This window comes from Lates calcarifer, linkage group LG2 (assembly GCF_001640805.2).
Source record: "Lates calcarifer isolate ASB-BC8 linkage group LG2, TLL_Latcal_v3, whole genome shotgun sequence".
Taxonomy (NCBI): Eukaryota; Metazoa; Chordata; class Actinopteri; family Centropomidae; genus Lates; species Lates calcarifer.
Window position 1 is genome coordinate 23,551,715 of NC_066834.1, and position 12,032 is coordinate 23,563,746.

Consider the following 12,032-nt stretch of genomic DNA (forward strand, 5'->3'; position numbering starts at 1 on the left):
GACTGAAATAAATTCACTTTCCAAAATTCAACTAATATGTCTTATATAGATGATTTAAAGCTGCTTTTATGCATATTTTCATATGAATAATGGATGAAATAACTCGTAGTTAAATGGGTTGTTGGTAGTTAAAAAAAAAAAAATCACTGTGACTATTATAATTGACTATGTAGTATTTGATTCCTTTTAGCTCATTGTTTTGGTTTTGAGGTCTGCAACTTTATTTTTTTGTTAGTCTCCAGATGCAGCATCTTTTTTCCATTAATAAGCTCTAAGATAGCACCAAACAGCAGACAGGCAAAGTTATCAACTAGCTGGTAAACACAGTGGAACATTTAGCAGCGGATATTTCCCTTGGGAGTTGGCAGAGTCAAAGAGCAAAAAGGCAAGTGAATATTGGACTTCGAATGATCAGGTGGATGAGAACACAAGGGCTCGGTACCTGTCTATGAAGTTGAAAGGTGATAATACACCAGTTTGTGTTCTTCTGCTGAAATGAATCATAGCAGCTATTGGAAGATAACAAGATAAACATTGCTATATACAGATGGAGGACAAATAAAAGAAAAAACAACATAAAGTCTCTCAGTAAGGTGTTGAGCTGTAACATGTTGCCAGCTGCACCGTAGAATTGATTCTATAAGTCTCTGGACTTTACTGGAAGTATGGAACACCACTCTTCTGAGAGATATTCCCTCATTTGGTGTTTTTATGATGATGGTGGAGAGCACTGTCTAACCCGTTGGTCCAAATCCCCCATAGGTGTTCAGTCAGGTTAGGATTCAGTTTGGTTAGCGTATGATTCACATCATTTTCATACTCATCAGCCCACTCAGTGACCCTTTGTGCCCTGTAGATGTTTTTTTTTTTTTTTTTTTTTTTTTTTTTGCAAGTGGTCAGAATATAATTTTAAGAGAAAAAAAAAACATTTGTACAGTCTTGATTTGTTATGAATCAATGAATATATTCTGCAGCTGACAGCCACTCCTGTTTACCTGAAGGCGAAAGTCTTTGCTGTCACAGCTTGTCACAGGAGATTTCCATGTGTATAGCAATTACAGTGTTTGTTGGTGGCTGTTGGTGGGTCCTCTGGGTATCTATATCACTGTATAATTTCATCCCCCTCTCCACAGAGTAATTCTATCACTCTCAACACGCAGGCAGAGGCAGACAGAAGGGAAGAGGACATCCACAGATAAATCCATTTAAAGTGTATTTTGAATCTAATTTATGATGGTCACCTGCTCACAGGATGTCAAGACAGAAATTGTGTTTGCTGCATGTAAGTCTTTTAAAAATACAATTTTTGGTCAGGCAAGTAGTATCAATCACCCTAACTATCTCAGATTTCTTGTGGTCTTGTACAGACTTCATAAATAGTCAAATGGGAAGAAAAAAAAGGTCATATGGTGCCCCTGGTGGAAAGACAGTGTGACTGGTAGAAAGCTACAGAGGGCCAATACTGCCACCTGAAGGAAAAAAATGCACCTCCTGTTTTTTAATTTCCCATTTTAACAGTGTTTAAATGTAGCTGCAGAACCATTTGCTGTGTGTAATGTATTGGAAACAATTTAAAATCACATTTTAATGATTGAATACAATGTCTTGATTAAATGGGGCAGATATAACAAAACACTCAAATAAGAAATAAATATGCTTAATGCAAAGCAACCTCCTCGAGTAAGTGCATGATAATGATGTAAGGAACTATTTGCAGTCTGTGGATATTAAACTTAGCAGCTCTTCTTACCATTTTATTCCAATGTAGGTATTTAGGCCCGTCATCTCAGCCAAAGTATGAAGGTGATCACTGTCAAGTTAAATATACTATATGTAAAGTGTCTTCATACCGTACAATTCCAATATCTATTCTAATAATCTATTGGAAATTTGTGAGAGGATATACACAGAACTGAAGTGAAAGGAAACTGGGTATATATTCACCCATCATGATACCCCATACTAAACCCTCTATGGGTTCATTATTATGTTTTTTAAAAAGAGTGATATATGGGATCAGATGTTAAATGTGGATGGTGCTAAACAAAAGGTCAAACAGAAGCTTGATGTCTGCATTTCAAAACCCCGGTCTGCTGGGAGGACTGTGTGAGCAATGATGTACTGTTCACAACCAACTGTCCTTGAGGTGCCATTGAGCAAGGCTTTCAACTCCCAGCTTCTCCATTAGAGCTGCTCAGCACGCTGTACGAGGCAGCCTCTCCAAATGACCACGTATGTAACTGTGTCAACGTGATTACTGCTAAAATAGAGCACACGCCTCCCAAAATAACACAATACTTTGTATTTGTTGCTGTGAGTGGGTGTTTAGTGATTACCTTGATTTCCATAGCCCTCATTTGCACGCGATGCGGTGGGAGACAGAGGAACAAGTGACATAAAGAGAGAGAGACAGACAAAAAGAGAGGAACTGAAAATAGAAGGAACTACCACAAATGCAGACTCTGATCTGTGAAGGATGAATGAAGGTAATCTGCACATGTTGGAGCTTTTTATTTCAAACTAAAACCATCAGCACCTCTCTGTGGTCAAACAGCCATACAGCAGCAGAAAAAGTTGTCTTTAAAACTCTGCATTTGACAGCACAGTTTATAAAAGAGCACATCCTAATTGGACACAAAACGTTTCTAATTTCTAAAGTAAACTGCCTACAGCATATGTGTATGGTGCTTCACTTTTTTGTTGTTGTTTTCCTTTTGTTTTTTCTAATTTACATAGAAGTAATCAAATCAGTCAATTCTTCTGTGAATTAAACCTGATGTTTTCAGTATAAGGTAGACATGTCAACAGGAAGCTTCAGGTACATCAAAGAGGCAGCTTCAAGTCAGATTAAATTTCCTGCTTCTATTTAAATTTCAAACTGAAGACTTGCAATCACACTGTTTCTTATTGTAACAGAGACAGACTTCATTTTATACATTGCAACATTCTTTCATTTCACAGTGCAATCATTGATAAACTGCATAGAAACATGATGAAACACAGCTGAGGTCAGCAGCATAATTTAAAATAAAGTTACAAAATTGCAGTGAATCTTTGGTTTACCCTTGAGTTTGGAATTAAGGAAATCCCAAAATATCACATCCTATGTCATTTATCATTTTAACTGTACATTTATAAATCAATTAATAAATACTAAATAATCAAATCTTTATCACAGCAAAGGTTATTGTTCGTCATTTTTGTATTTTTGAAGAAAAAAAAAGATCTTTTCTTTGTAAAAACTGTCTGGACTGCAGGTCAACACAAAGCACACAGCTCTCATACTAGAGCTGCTAAAGTAATACACATTCAATACTAATTACATTTCAACTTCTTAAACAGGAAAAAAAGACATAAGAAATAATACAAAATGCTACAAATAATTAACATGCCCTTTAACACAGGAAGATGAAAACCAATGTCTCACTGAGATATTTGTTTGCCAAATTATGAGATTATTTGAACTCACTGACAATTCTGCTGAATCAGTGATGTAACCAGAATGTAAAAAGTAAACATGTTGAAATATGCCAGCTGTTTTTTTCTTCTTTTTTTCCTGAAATATTTCTTAACCAATTAATAAACAGTGGGACCTGGTAAGATCTTCCTATCCCTGTCGCTCAAACTTTGGCATAACTGTCACCTCATGTCTTTGACACCTCTCACACATCTACATCTGGTTATCGTTGTATTGTGGGCTGGAGTACTGATTCTGCATGGCTCCAGCAGCTGCCCCCATGGCGGCCTCCTGGGCTGCTGCCTGGACGTGAGGGTTCTTCCACGCTCCTGTGGTCCATTCCTCCTGAGCTTTGGACATACTGGCCCCACTGCCACGGTAGAAATTATGGATCTGCGACATGATGGGATCACAAGTTATTATCAACAAACCATTATGGGTGGGAGGTAAGTGTTTTTAATTACTTTAGTTCATAGTATCACATAGATATTTTCTCATCAGTAAGTCTTTCTAATTAGACCTATATGAACAGCGCTATAAGCAGTTTGAATCATTAAGTCTGACATTTACAGCTATAAACTTAACAATGCTGGTGTACTGATATGAGCAAAAATTAATCAGTGTCAAACTGGACTAATCACATTAGTTTCTGCCACACCATAATACAAAAGCATCTGACATCTGGCAGGAGACAGCATAGGAGCTACAGAAAATTATACTGAATTGATTCACACAGTAATACTGCCTGAATAAAACATCCCAAAACTCTTCACTCCACATTAAAAAGTTAAATTCTTACCCTGGTGAGGGCAATGAAAGAGAGCGAGGCCACAGCAGTGAACATGATAGTGGGGACCAGCATGATCAGTGCGATCAAAATATTATAGCTGAAGAAAGAGATAGTAGCCAGCCAACCACTGAAAAAGACAGAAACGACCATTAACCAAAGTCATTTAAAAAACTGATTCATTTTAGACTGTGAACACAACATGAACTGTTATCACGTGTTATTGAATTGTCTCATATTCCTCATCATGATACTACCACTGAGCATCTGGACTTTAAATGCCAATAATTTTGTGGACTTTAAGTACTGATATATAAAGTTTAAAAGTTTTACAGCTCATACATGAGGATATCTTATTGCACATGGTGACATTTATAAACTTTATGGAGGCTGTCATAATATTAATTTCTGATCATCAGCCTGAGTCAGGTGACATTTTGAGGATTTTATTTAACGGCCTCCCAAAGTCTCATAACAGGACTATCATAAATGTTATATGAGGGCAATTTCTGATGGTCCATCACTGTCATGTTAATGAAAGCAGCGAACAAGGTATTTTAAAAAATACAGTCTACCTGACTGATCTTATCGCTTGAGCTCAAAGTGTTTCATTCAAAAGCAGATTTTGTGGTTTTATTACAATAATTTCTGATGTTTAATGTTAATTTTTATTGCATAACAATGAATTAATCACTTATATCCACTGGTAGAAATATATAAGAACTTCAACAGTAACTGAGGCTCTTGAGTCACACTCGCTCTGAGTGTGAGTCATTCATCAAGTAATGCCACTTACCTGAGATTGATTTACTGTCAAGTTGGAACTCTATGTGAGTCATTTCTCCAAATCAAATTCAACTCAACAAACTCAACATGTAAAGAAATAAAAAAAATTCCTTTGTGTAAAAAAAATTTAATTCATAGAAAAGAACAATTTGAGAGAATTATTTTCTGTGCATTTTCTGACTCTTACCATACTCCCCATCCAGGGATGCCTATGCTTTGGATGATGCTGATGCCAACTTGGGCCATGAACACAAAAAAGAACAGCATGAAGTTGAAGGAGCTGTCACTCCTGTGAAAAGAAGAACAAAGAAAGGTAAAAAAAAATATATTCATACTTGCAAACTCAAATTTACCCATATTTACCACTAGTTTACATTGGATATTGCAATTGTGTCATTTTATTTGTGTTATCCAAATTTGGTTTCAAGTGGTGTCAAGTGCACAGTGCTGCCAGCAAAGAGGTGGCCTGACTGTGCGAGCATCCTCCCCTGATGCTGTTCTGTGATAACGCTGAGTCGGAGTGTGGCAGCAGCTCTCTTCCTCCTCTACGACTGTGTGCCACTCCTACTTAACCCCTCTGTCGGTTATGTTTCCTCTCTCCTCCAGGGAGGTCTTATGTGTCTACCAGCTGATGCCTAGATCAGGGTTTCATCCACTGTTCTACACAACACACTGGCTTCAACTTACTCTTCAAACTGGCCAGGGAACAAGAAATATGCCTATAGGCCTAGGAGATCCATGCCAGTTGAGGATTTAGAAATTGCACTGCCCTTCAGTGAAGGGGTAGAGAGGATGTTCTGGGTGCTTTGTTGTCTCCAGATAGAACTGGTTGGAACATTTAAAGCGTCTCTGCTGGAGGTGAAATGATCTCAAAGCACCATTCCATAATTAGTGTATAGTGGACCATCACCCTGTCTGAGTGCACATTATATATATTATATAGTAGCTCTGGACTGCACAACAGTGCCATCACACAGAGCATAAAGATGACTCAGAAACATCTTGCAAACTCACAAGTGCTGGAGAGCTTTCGTTGGTGAATAGTGAGGAAAATGCAATGTAGCCTTTCCATTGTTGGTGCCAGGGAGAGGTGGGCTGGCACATATTTTCTTTACAAAATATATGTGCAGTATAAGATGCACTTGTAGTCTTTCCTTTCTTTCTACAGTAAAAAACAGTGGGGCCTCTAGAGGAGGTGTGAGAAAAAAGATGTAGACCCACAGAGTCTCTCAATTGCAAAGTGTGGGGAGAAATCAGCATTTCCATGTAAGTGGTTCCCTACATGGCATTAGAAGGAAATGTCCTATGATATATAGTAGCTGTCTGGATTCAAACACATATTTTCTGTGTGAATACATAAAGAGGGAAAGGCCAAGCCCCAAAAACCCCATCAAAGGCCTGCACCAATGATCACAGAGGCACTATTACAATATGCAACACTAAGCCAGAAATATTTACTTGATAACAAAGTATATATTATATTGTATATGATGCACAGTTATTGCCTCTGTAAAGTGGATATAATATGCAAACACAGCTTTTAACTTCATCCCCAAACATCTTATACATCAGTATAACACATTATATTAACATGTCATTGCTGTGTTACTTTATACTTTGAACAAGTGTGCCAACAAAATGCAGCTACACAAAACACAGCTTTATAATGAGATTATGTTTCACTCACTTGAAGGCCTTGTAGATGGGCCTAAACCAACAGACATAAGAGCAGGGTGTGAACATGAGGAGCCAGATGATAGCCAGTCCAAAGTTGGTCACTCCACCTCCACCAAACATCCAAGCAAAGCAGCCAATGAGATTCACCGCGAGTGTGGCACTATTCACTGTAAGACCATAGCAGAGGTATTTTAGGCACTGGTGCAAAAAACGTACACGTACACGTACACACGTACACGTACATACACATGCACATGTAGAGAAAAAAACAAAAATTGGATATGAAGACAGCCAGCATTAACATAATGTGAAATATGTAATTATAATACTTGACTCACAAGATGGCTTGTGCAACTGTGTGTCCCCAAATAGCCTTTTTGTGTGTGTTCTTTTCTATTAATTCTCAGTAATATGAATCTAACCCCCCACCACCACCCCACCCCACTTAAGTTGCACTTGGTTCTAATTGGAGCTCTGCACTTTGGTTCCATATTTCTTCTCTAAACTAGCAAAGAAGGGCAATCAGTTTCAAATTTTGGTCTATAGAGAAAATGTAGAGTGCCTCACAAGAAAATTATGAAGCTAAACACAGCTGCAACATGACAGCTATTAAGTAAACACTTTAGTTTCCCAAATGCATGGCAGAAAAAAAAACATGCTGTTTTTTCTTCAAATGATTTTAACACATGGAGTGAGAAAGAAAGGGTGAGAAAAAAATTAGACTGAGTGATGACGAAGTGCAAAAGGCAACATGCATGTAATACCTGCACATTCTAACATATGGCAAATGGCAAATCCAAACACAAGAAAGACTGATACAGAAGATTTGCTACAGAGGAAAAGAAAATAAGAGCACATCCAGAAGCAGATTGGGATTTTGAATACCTGCTTATGTTTATCAATTACAAAAAAGAGGACACCTGCAGAAAGAAAAAAAAGTAATGATACAGAGTTCAGAGGGGGAAATATGTGTTTTTGAATATGTGTACATGATAATTCCAGATGGAAAACATCTTTAGCTTTACTGACTGGCTGTGTTTTACAGCAGGCATACTGGAGCGGAGATGCACTTCTGGACTTGCCTCATTGGACGCAAATCAGTTGCCATTTTGCACCAGTATCCCAGCTTTTGTTTTAATTATTTTCATATTATTCTTTTACTGTTATTCAGCTATGTTTTAGTGTCATAGCACCTACATCACTGCTACAGCAGCTCTGGGCTTTTTCTTGCTGCTCTCCCCGCCCTTGGCTCCCTTACATGCCTTCATGGATGGGCAGGGACCTTCCAGAGCAGAGCAATATCACAAACATCATTGTACTGCTTGTTTATGGTGTAATAAAGTTTGATGAAAGTGCTTCTGGCAAAAATTGTTTAACACAATTTTAAAGTTAACTGCTCTGCTCAAACCAAGGCCATCTGGTCAGCGCTATGACTCATTAGCAAATAAACCAGTCAGGATATAACAGTCACAGCCAATAAAAATAAAAATCTTTTTGGACTAAAAGGATCCTTGTAAACCATTGCCCCTCTGTTCTTATCATGAGCTAACCGCAGAGGAGAAGACAAATTTATGGGACCTCCAGGAGAATTCAGATGATTTCAGTTTCCTTTAAGAGCTGTTCTACTGGAAATTCAGGAGGACTCTGCAGTTTAAAGTCAGTTTAAAGTTTCATAGCTGAAATTTCAGTTTATGTAGTAGCTAGATGTAAGGACAATGTAACGAGGCCACTCACACATCCACAGGTGGTACATTTTCTTGCACATGCTGCGGTGCTGTTCAGGGATCTCATCAAAGTCCTGATAGAAGCATGGCTTGAGTGGAATGAATCCAGGCAGTGGGGGAAAGTTGGGCTCTGCAACAAATGATTTCATATATCTGTTAGATATGGCAGGTTGAACGTGGCAATATTTGTTCCATGACATGACTATGTAATAACTGACCTGCCATGTGGACACGGTGTCAAGTTTGTGACTTAGGTTCACTCCTTCTACAGTCTGTTGAGCCTAAGAGAGGGAGAAACTGCAGGCTGTGACTTGGTTGTTTTGTGATTTATTTCTATAGCTCCTGTATATGTGGTAATTTGCAGTTTGTTCTCATGCGTGTGGGAGCACATCTCATCACACTATTATCCAACCACATCGAGTACGTCATGAGAAAAAAGGCGTTTAACAGAAGGTGCTATAAGCTAAGTTAAGATATTCAGCCGGGGGATTTAATGTGAGCCCTCCGGGCACGTCTCAATGATGGTGATAAGATTTGAACCACTCGTGAAAACACCAAAAGAAAAATTGCTCTCTCTCTCTCACACACACACACACACATCCGGGAGACTGGGAACGCACGCCGGCTGCAATCATATGCAAGCTGCGTTTTGATGGATGAAAATGAGCCAGCAATATTGGCTACATGTGCGAAGGCAGTTTGACAGAGAGCTGGCCATCACAGCCTGGAATTACGGATTCCAAGGGAAGCCTAATCTGCTTACCTCCTCCAGAGCAGCCGTTTCTCTGTTTACACTGTTTGGTGTCCAGTGAAGGCTTCAGGTGCGCGTTGAATAAGACTATATGACGGCTACCCGGCCGATATCTACACGTAAACTATTAGACTATAATAATATTTTCTTATGAGCAGTAGAACTAGAGCAATAAATCCTACCGAGCCTGACTCTCGACCAATCACCGTGCTTAAATCTGCTGTCACTTTGATTCAGACCAATAGGCGGATTACTCTAATCCTTGACGTTGTATTGTTGACCCAATCACTGTTTAGCTCTCTGTCCATGGTGCTGAAACCGACTCACCGACGGAAGTAAACCTAATATAATGCGTCTACCGGTTAAGATAAACGTATTGAACACATACAGTACATTTCTGTGATGTTTTATAGTTTAATACTTCCGCTAGTGAAGTAATTGGTGACAATTTAAGGTACTTATATTTTACTTGAATATTTCCATTTCAGGCTACTTACTTTTACTTGACAACTTTAGATACTACTTTTCAGATTAAGATTTTACAATAATTATATATAAAACATATTATTGGTTTACAAAATACAATGCATTGTTGTAGATTACATTATTATAGATGCTGACAATTACCCAAAAGTTCCTACTTTCATGTTAATGCCTTATTAATGATGATCCAATAATACAATACTTGTAGTGGCTATTCTGCACAATGAGTATATTTACTATAAGTGCATTTTGTTGCTTATGCTTCTGTGCATTCACTGCATTAAGCATTTCACTGCAGAATCTATTATGTGAGTATATATAATTTTGTTGTGTATTTAAGTAAAGAATCTGAATTCACTTTCCACCACTGGGAGTATGACCTTGATTCCCAGAGAAGAGAGCCTAGAGGTGATTTTCTTTATATTCTACATTCAGCTAAAACACACTCCATGTGATACAGTGCCATCAGTCAGGTCATTGGCCACACCTACAGCCCAGACTGAGACTTGAGTTTGTTGCTGACCTAAACTCTATGTGGACTCAGGCTCGCCAGGTGGGGTTGCTGTTTCACTGCCGTGAGCCTCTCTGAAGGGAATATATATGGCAATGCACTTTTGCAAATATAGGAGCCAAATACAAATGGCAGATTATGCTAATATTGTCCAATTAGACATTTGTTGTTATTATGGATACAGTAAGGATGCAGCTGTCATTGCTATGCATGCAAATGTATAAATGTGGTATTGATTACCAGTTGTATATGAATCGGTCCATCACACATTCTGCATGACTCAACTGTAATTCATGATGTGACTGAAGGATTACTGCAGGGTTAGTTTATGACATTTATATTGTTATTATGACATTTATCAAATGAGCCACATGATTCTGCTGACAGAGAATAAGTTGGAATTTCTCTCCCTGACAGTGAATCATTAAATAATTACTGTCAAGACCCACCATTTTTCAATTTTGCATTGCATCTTTCAGTGGTGCTCGAACAATGTTTGATACATAAATCATAATATTTTATACTGTATTGAGCTCTTACCTCACCTTGTGTACCAGTTTATAATATTTATACTGTGATTTGATTTGTTACTAAGGTTATAATAGCCACATCTCTGTACTTATTTTTCCTCCTGAAAGCAAAGGATTTTCCTCTGGTGATCATTTACATTATCACTACCATTTTCTGCCAACATGACAGACATGATACACTATGATCAGCCCAGATGAGTGTCATCAACCTCAGTCAGATGATTAGAGACCATTTCAATTCCATTTCATTTTTCTGGGGCTTTTCTCCAAAAGTAACCAACTGCCTGGTTAATTATTGTAAGTGGTAAATGTCACTACTAATTGTTAGTAAAGTTAGTCCATGTAGTTAGTCACTTAGTAATATTTTGTAATACTATCTGTGAAAATAAGCACAGAGGCTCTTTTTCACTAATAAATAAGAGCTAATGAAGTAATTCAAATTGTAATAACTGAGCTGAACCATAAAATCAAGTGTAACTGCAAGGTGTTCCTACACAGATACAAGAGCTAGCAGGAGACATTTTGGATTGTAATCAGTTCTCAACAACTTTGTTCTCTGTCATAATTACTTTCTGAGCCCGAAGATAACTGATGCAAATAGACTGGCATGACTGTAGTTGTAAGACAAATTTTTCACTCAACCACATTCTGTTTCCACTGAACAGTTAAACCTGAGCAAAAGTGGGTTAAGCAACCTGCTCAAGAGCAGAATGATTAGTAGAAACTCATAAATAATGTTGATATGTCAGTGTAACTGTAGTAATATGAGTATAACATTATATAATGAGGATAATGTCTTACTTTACTATCATATCATTAATGTGCCATAATGTTGCTATTACCAGTAAGGCACTTTTTCCATTTACTTACATTGAAACCAAATATTCACACTATGATTAATTAAATTCTAATTTAAGATTTTGATGAAAGTGACATGAAATGTAACAAAGAACTGGCAGAAAGTTTGAGTATATGTGTGAGAGACATTAGATGTTATTCAGAAAATAGTCTCAAGATGATTAGACATTAATGTTTACTTACTAAATTAATTTGCACAAAAGCAAGCGGGAGAGACGTTTAAGTGTTTTCAAAGTAAAAGCAATTACCAGTATTATAGATTAGCCTTCCCAGGGTGTAATCATTAACACATCTTTTGAAATGAATGATGAGTAACCACTTGAAAGATGAACTACTTTGACTTCTGTTTACATCACTGAATATAAAGCCTTTTGTCAGTTTCAGTTCTTTCATTCAGTTCATGAGTGGCATCTAAGTACAAAATGTGTCTCTTCACTTCATTTCACACCTGTTAGTGAAGCAGTGTCA

The 12,032-nt window shown here is 37.6% G+C and overlaps 1 protein-coding gene across 1 annotated transcript; it reads right to left on the reverse strand.

Annotated features, from left to right (window-relative positions):
- Positions 1-895: 895 nt before the first annotated feature.
- scamp5b (secretory carrier membrane protein 5b) lies at positions 896-9,363 on the reverse strand. Its single transcript, XM_051077151.1, has 7 exons — positions 9,195-9,363; positions 8,650-8,712; positions 8,430-8,561; positions 6,718-6,874; positions 5,218-5,319; positions 4,257-4,374; positions 896-3,850 (listed from the first exon to the last, which is right to left on the reverse strand). Exons 2-7 carry the CDS (start codon positions 8,654-8,656, stop codon positions 3,671-3,673), a joined length of 696 nt encoding a protein of 231 aa, XP_050933108.1. The 5' UTR covers positions 8,657-8,712; positions 9,195-9,363; the 3' UTR covers positions 896-3,670.
- Between the last annotated feature and the right edge of the window lie 2,669 nt (positions 9,364-12,032).

Excerpts from the sequence above, each read along its gene's own strand:
- scamp5b (XM_051077151.1), bottom strand. Across the intron at positions 6,875-8,429 it reads GTGGATGTGTGAGTGGCCTC|TGAATAGTGCCACACTCGCG; the intron begins GTTACATTGTCC and ends ATGGTCTTACAG. Across the intron at positions 5,320-6,717 it reads CCCATCTACAAGGCCTTCAA|GAGTGACAGCTCCTTCAACT; the intron begins GTGAGTGAAACA and ends TTCTTTTCACAG.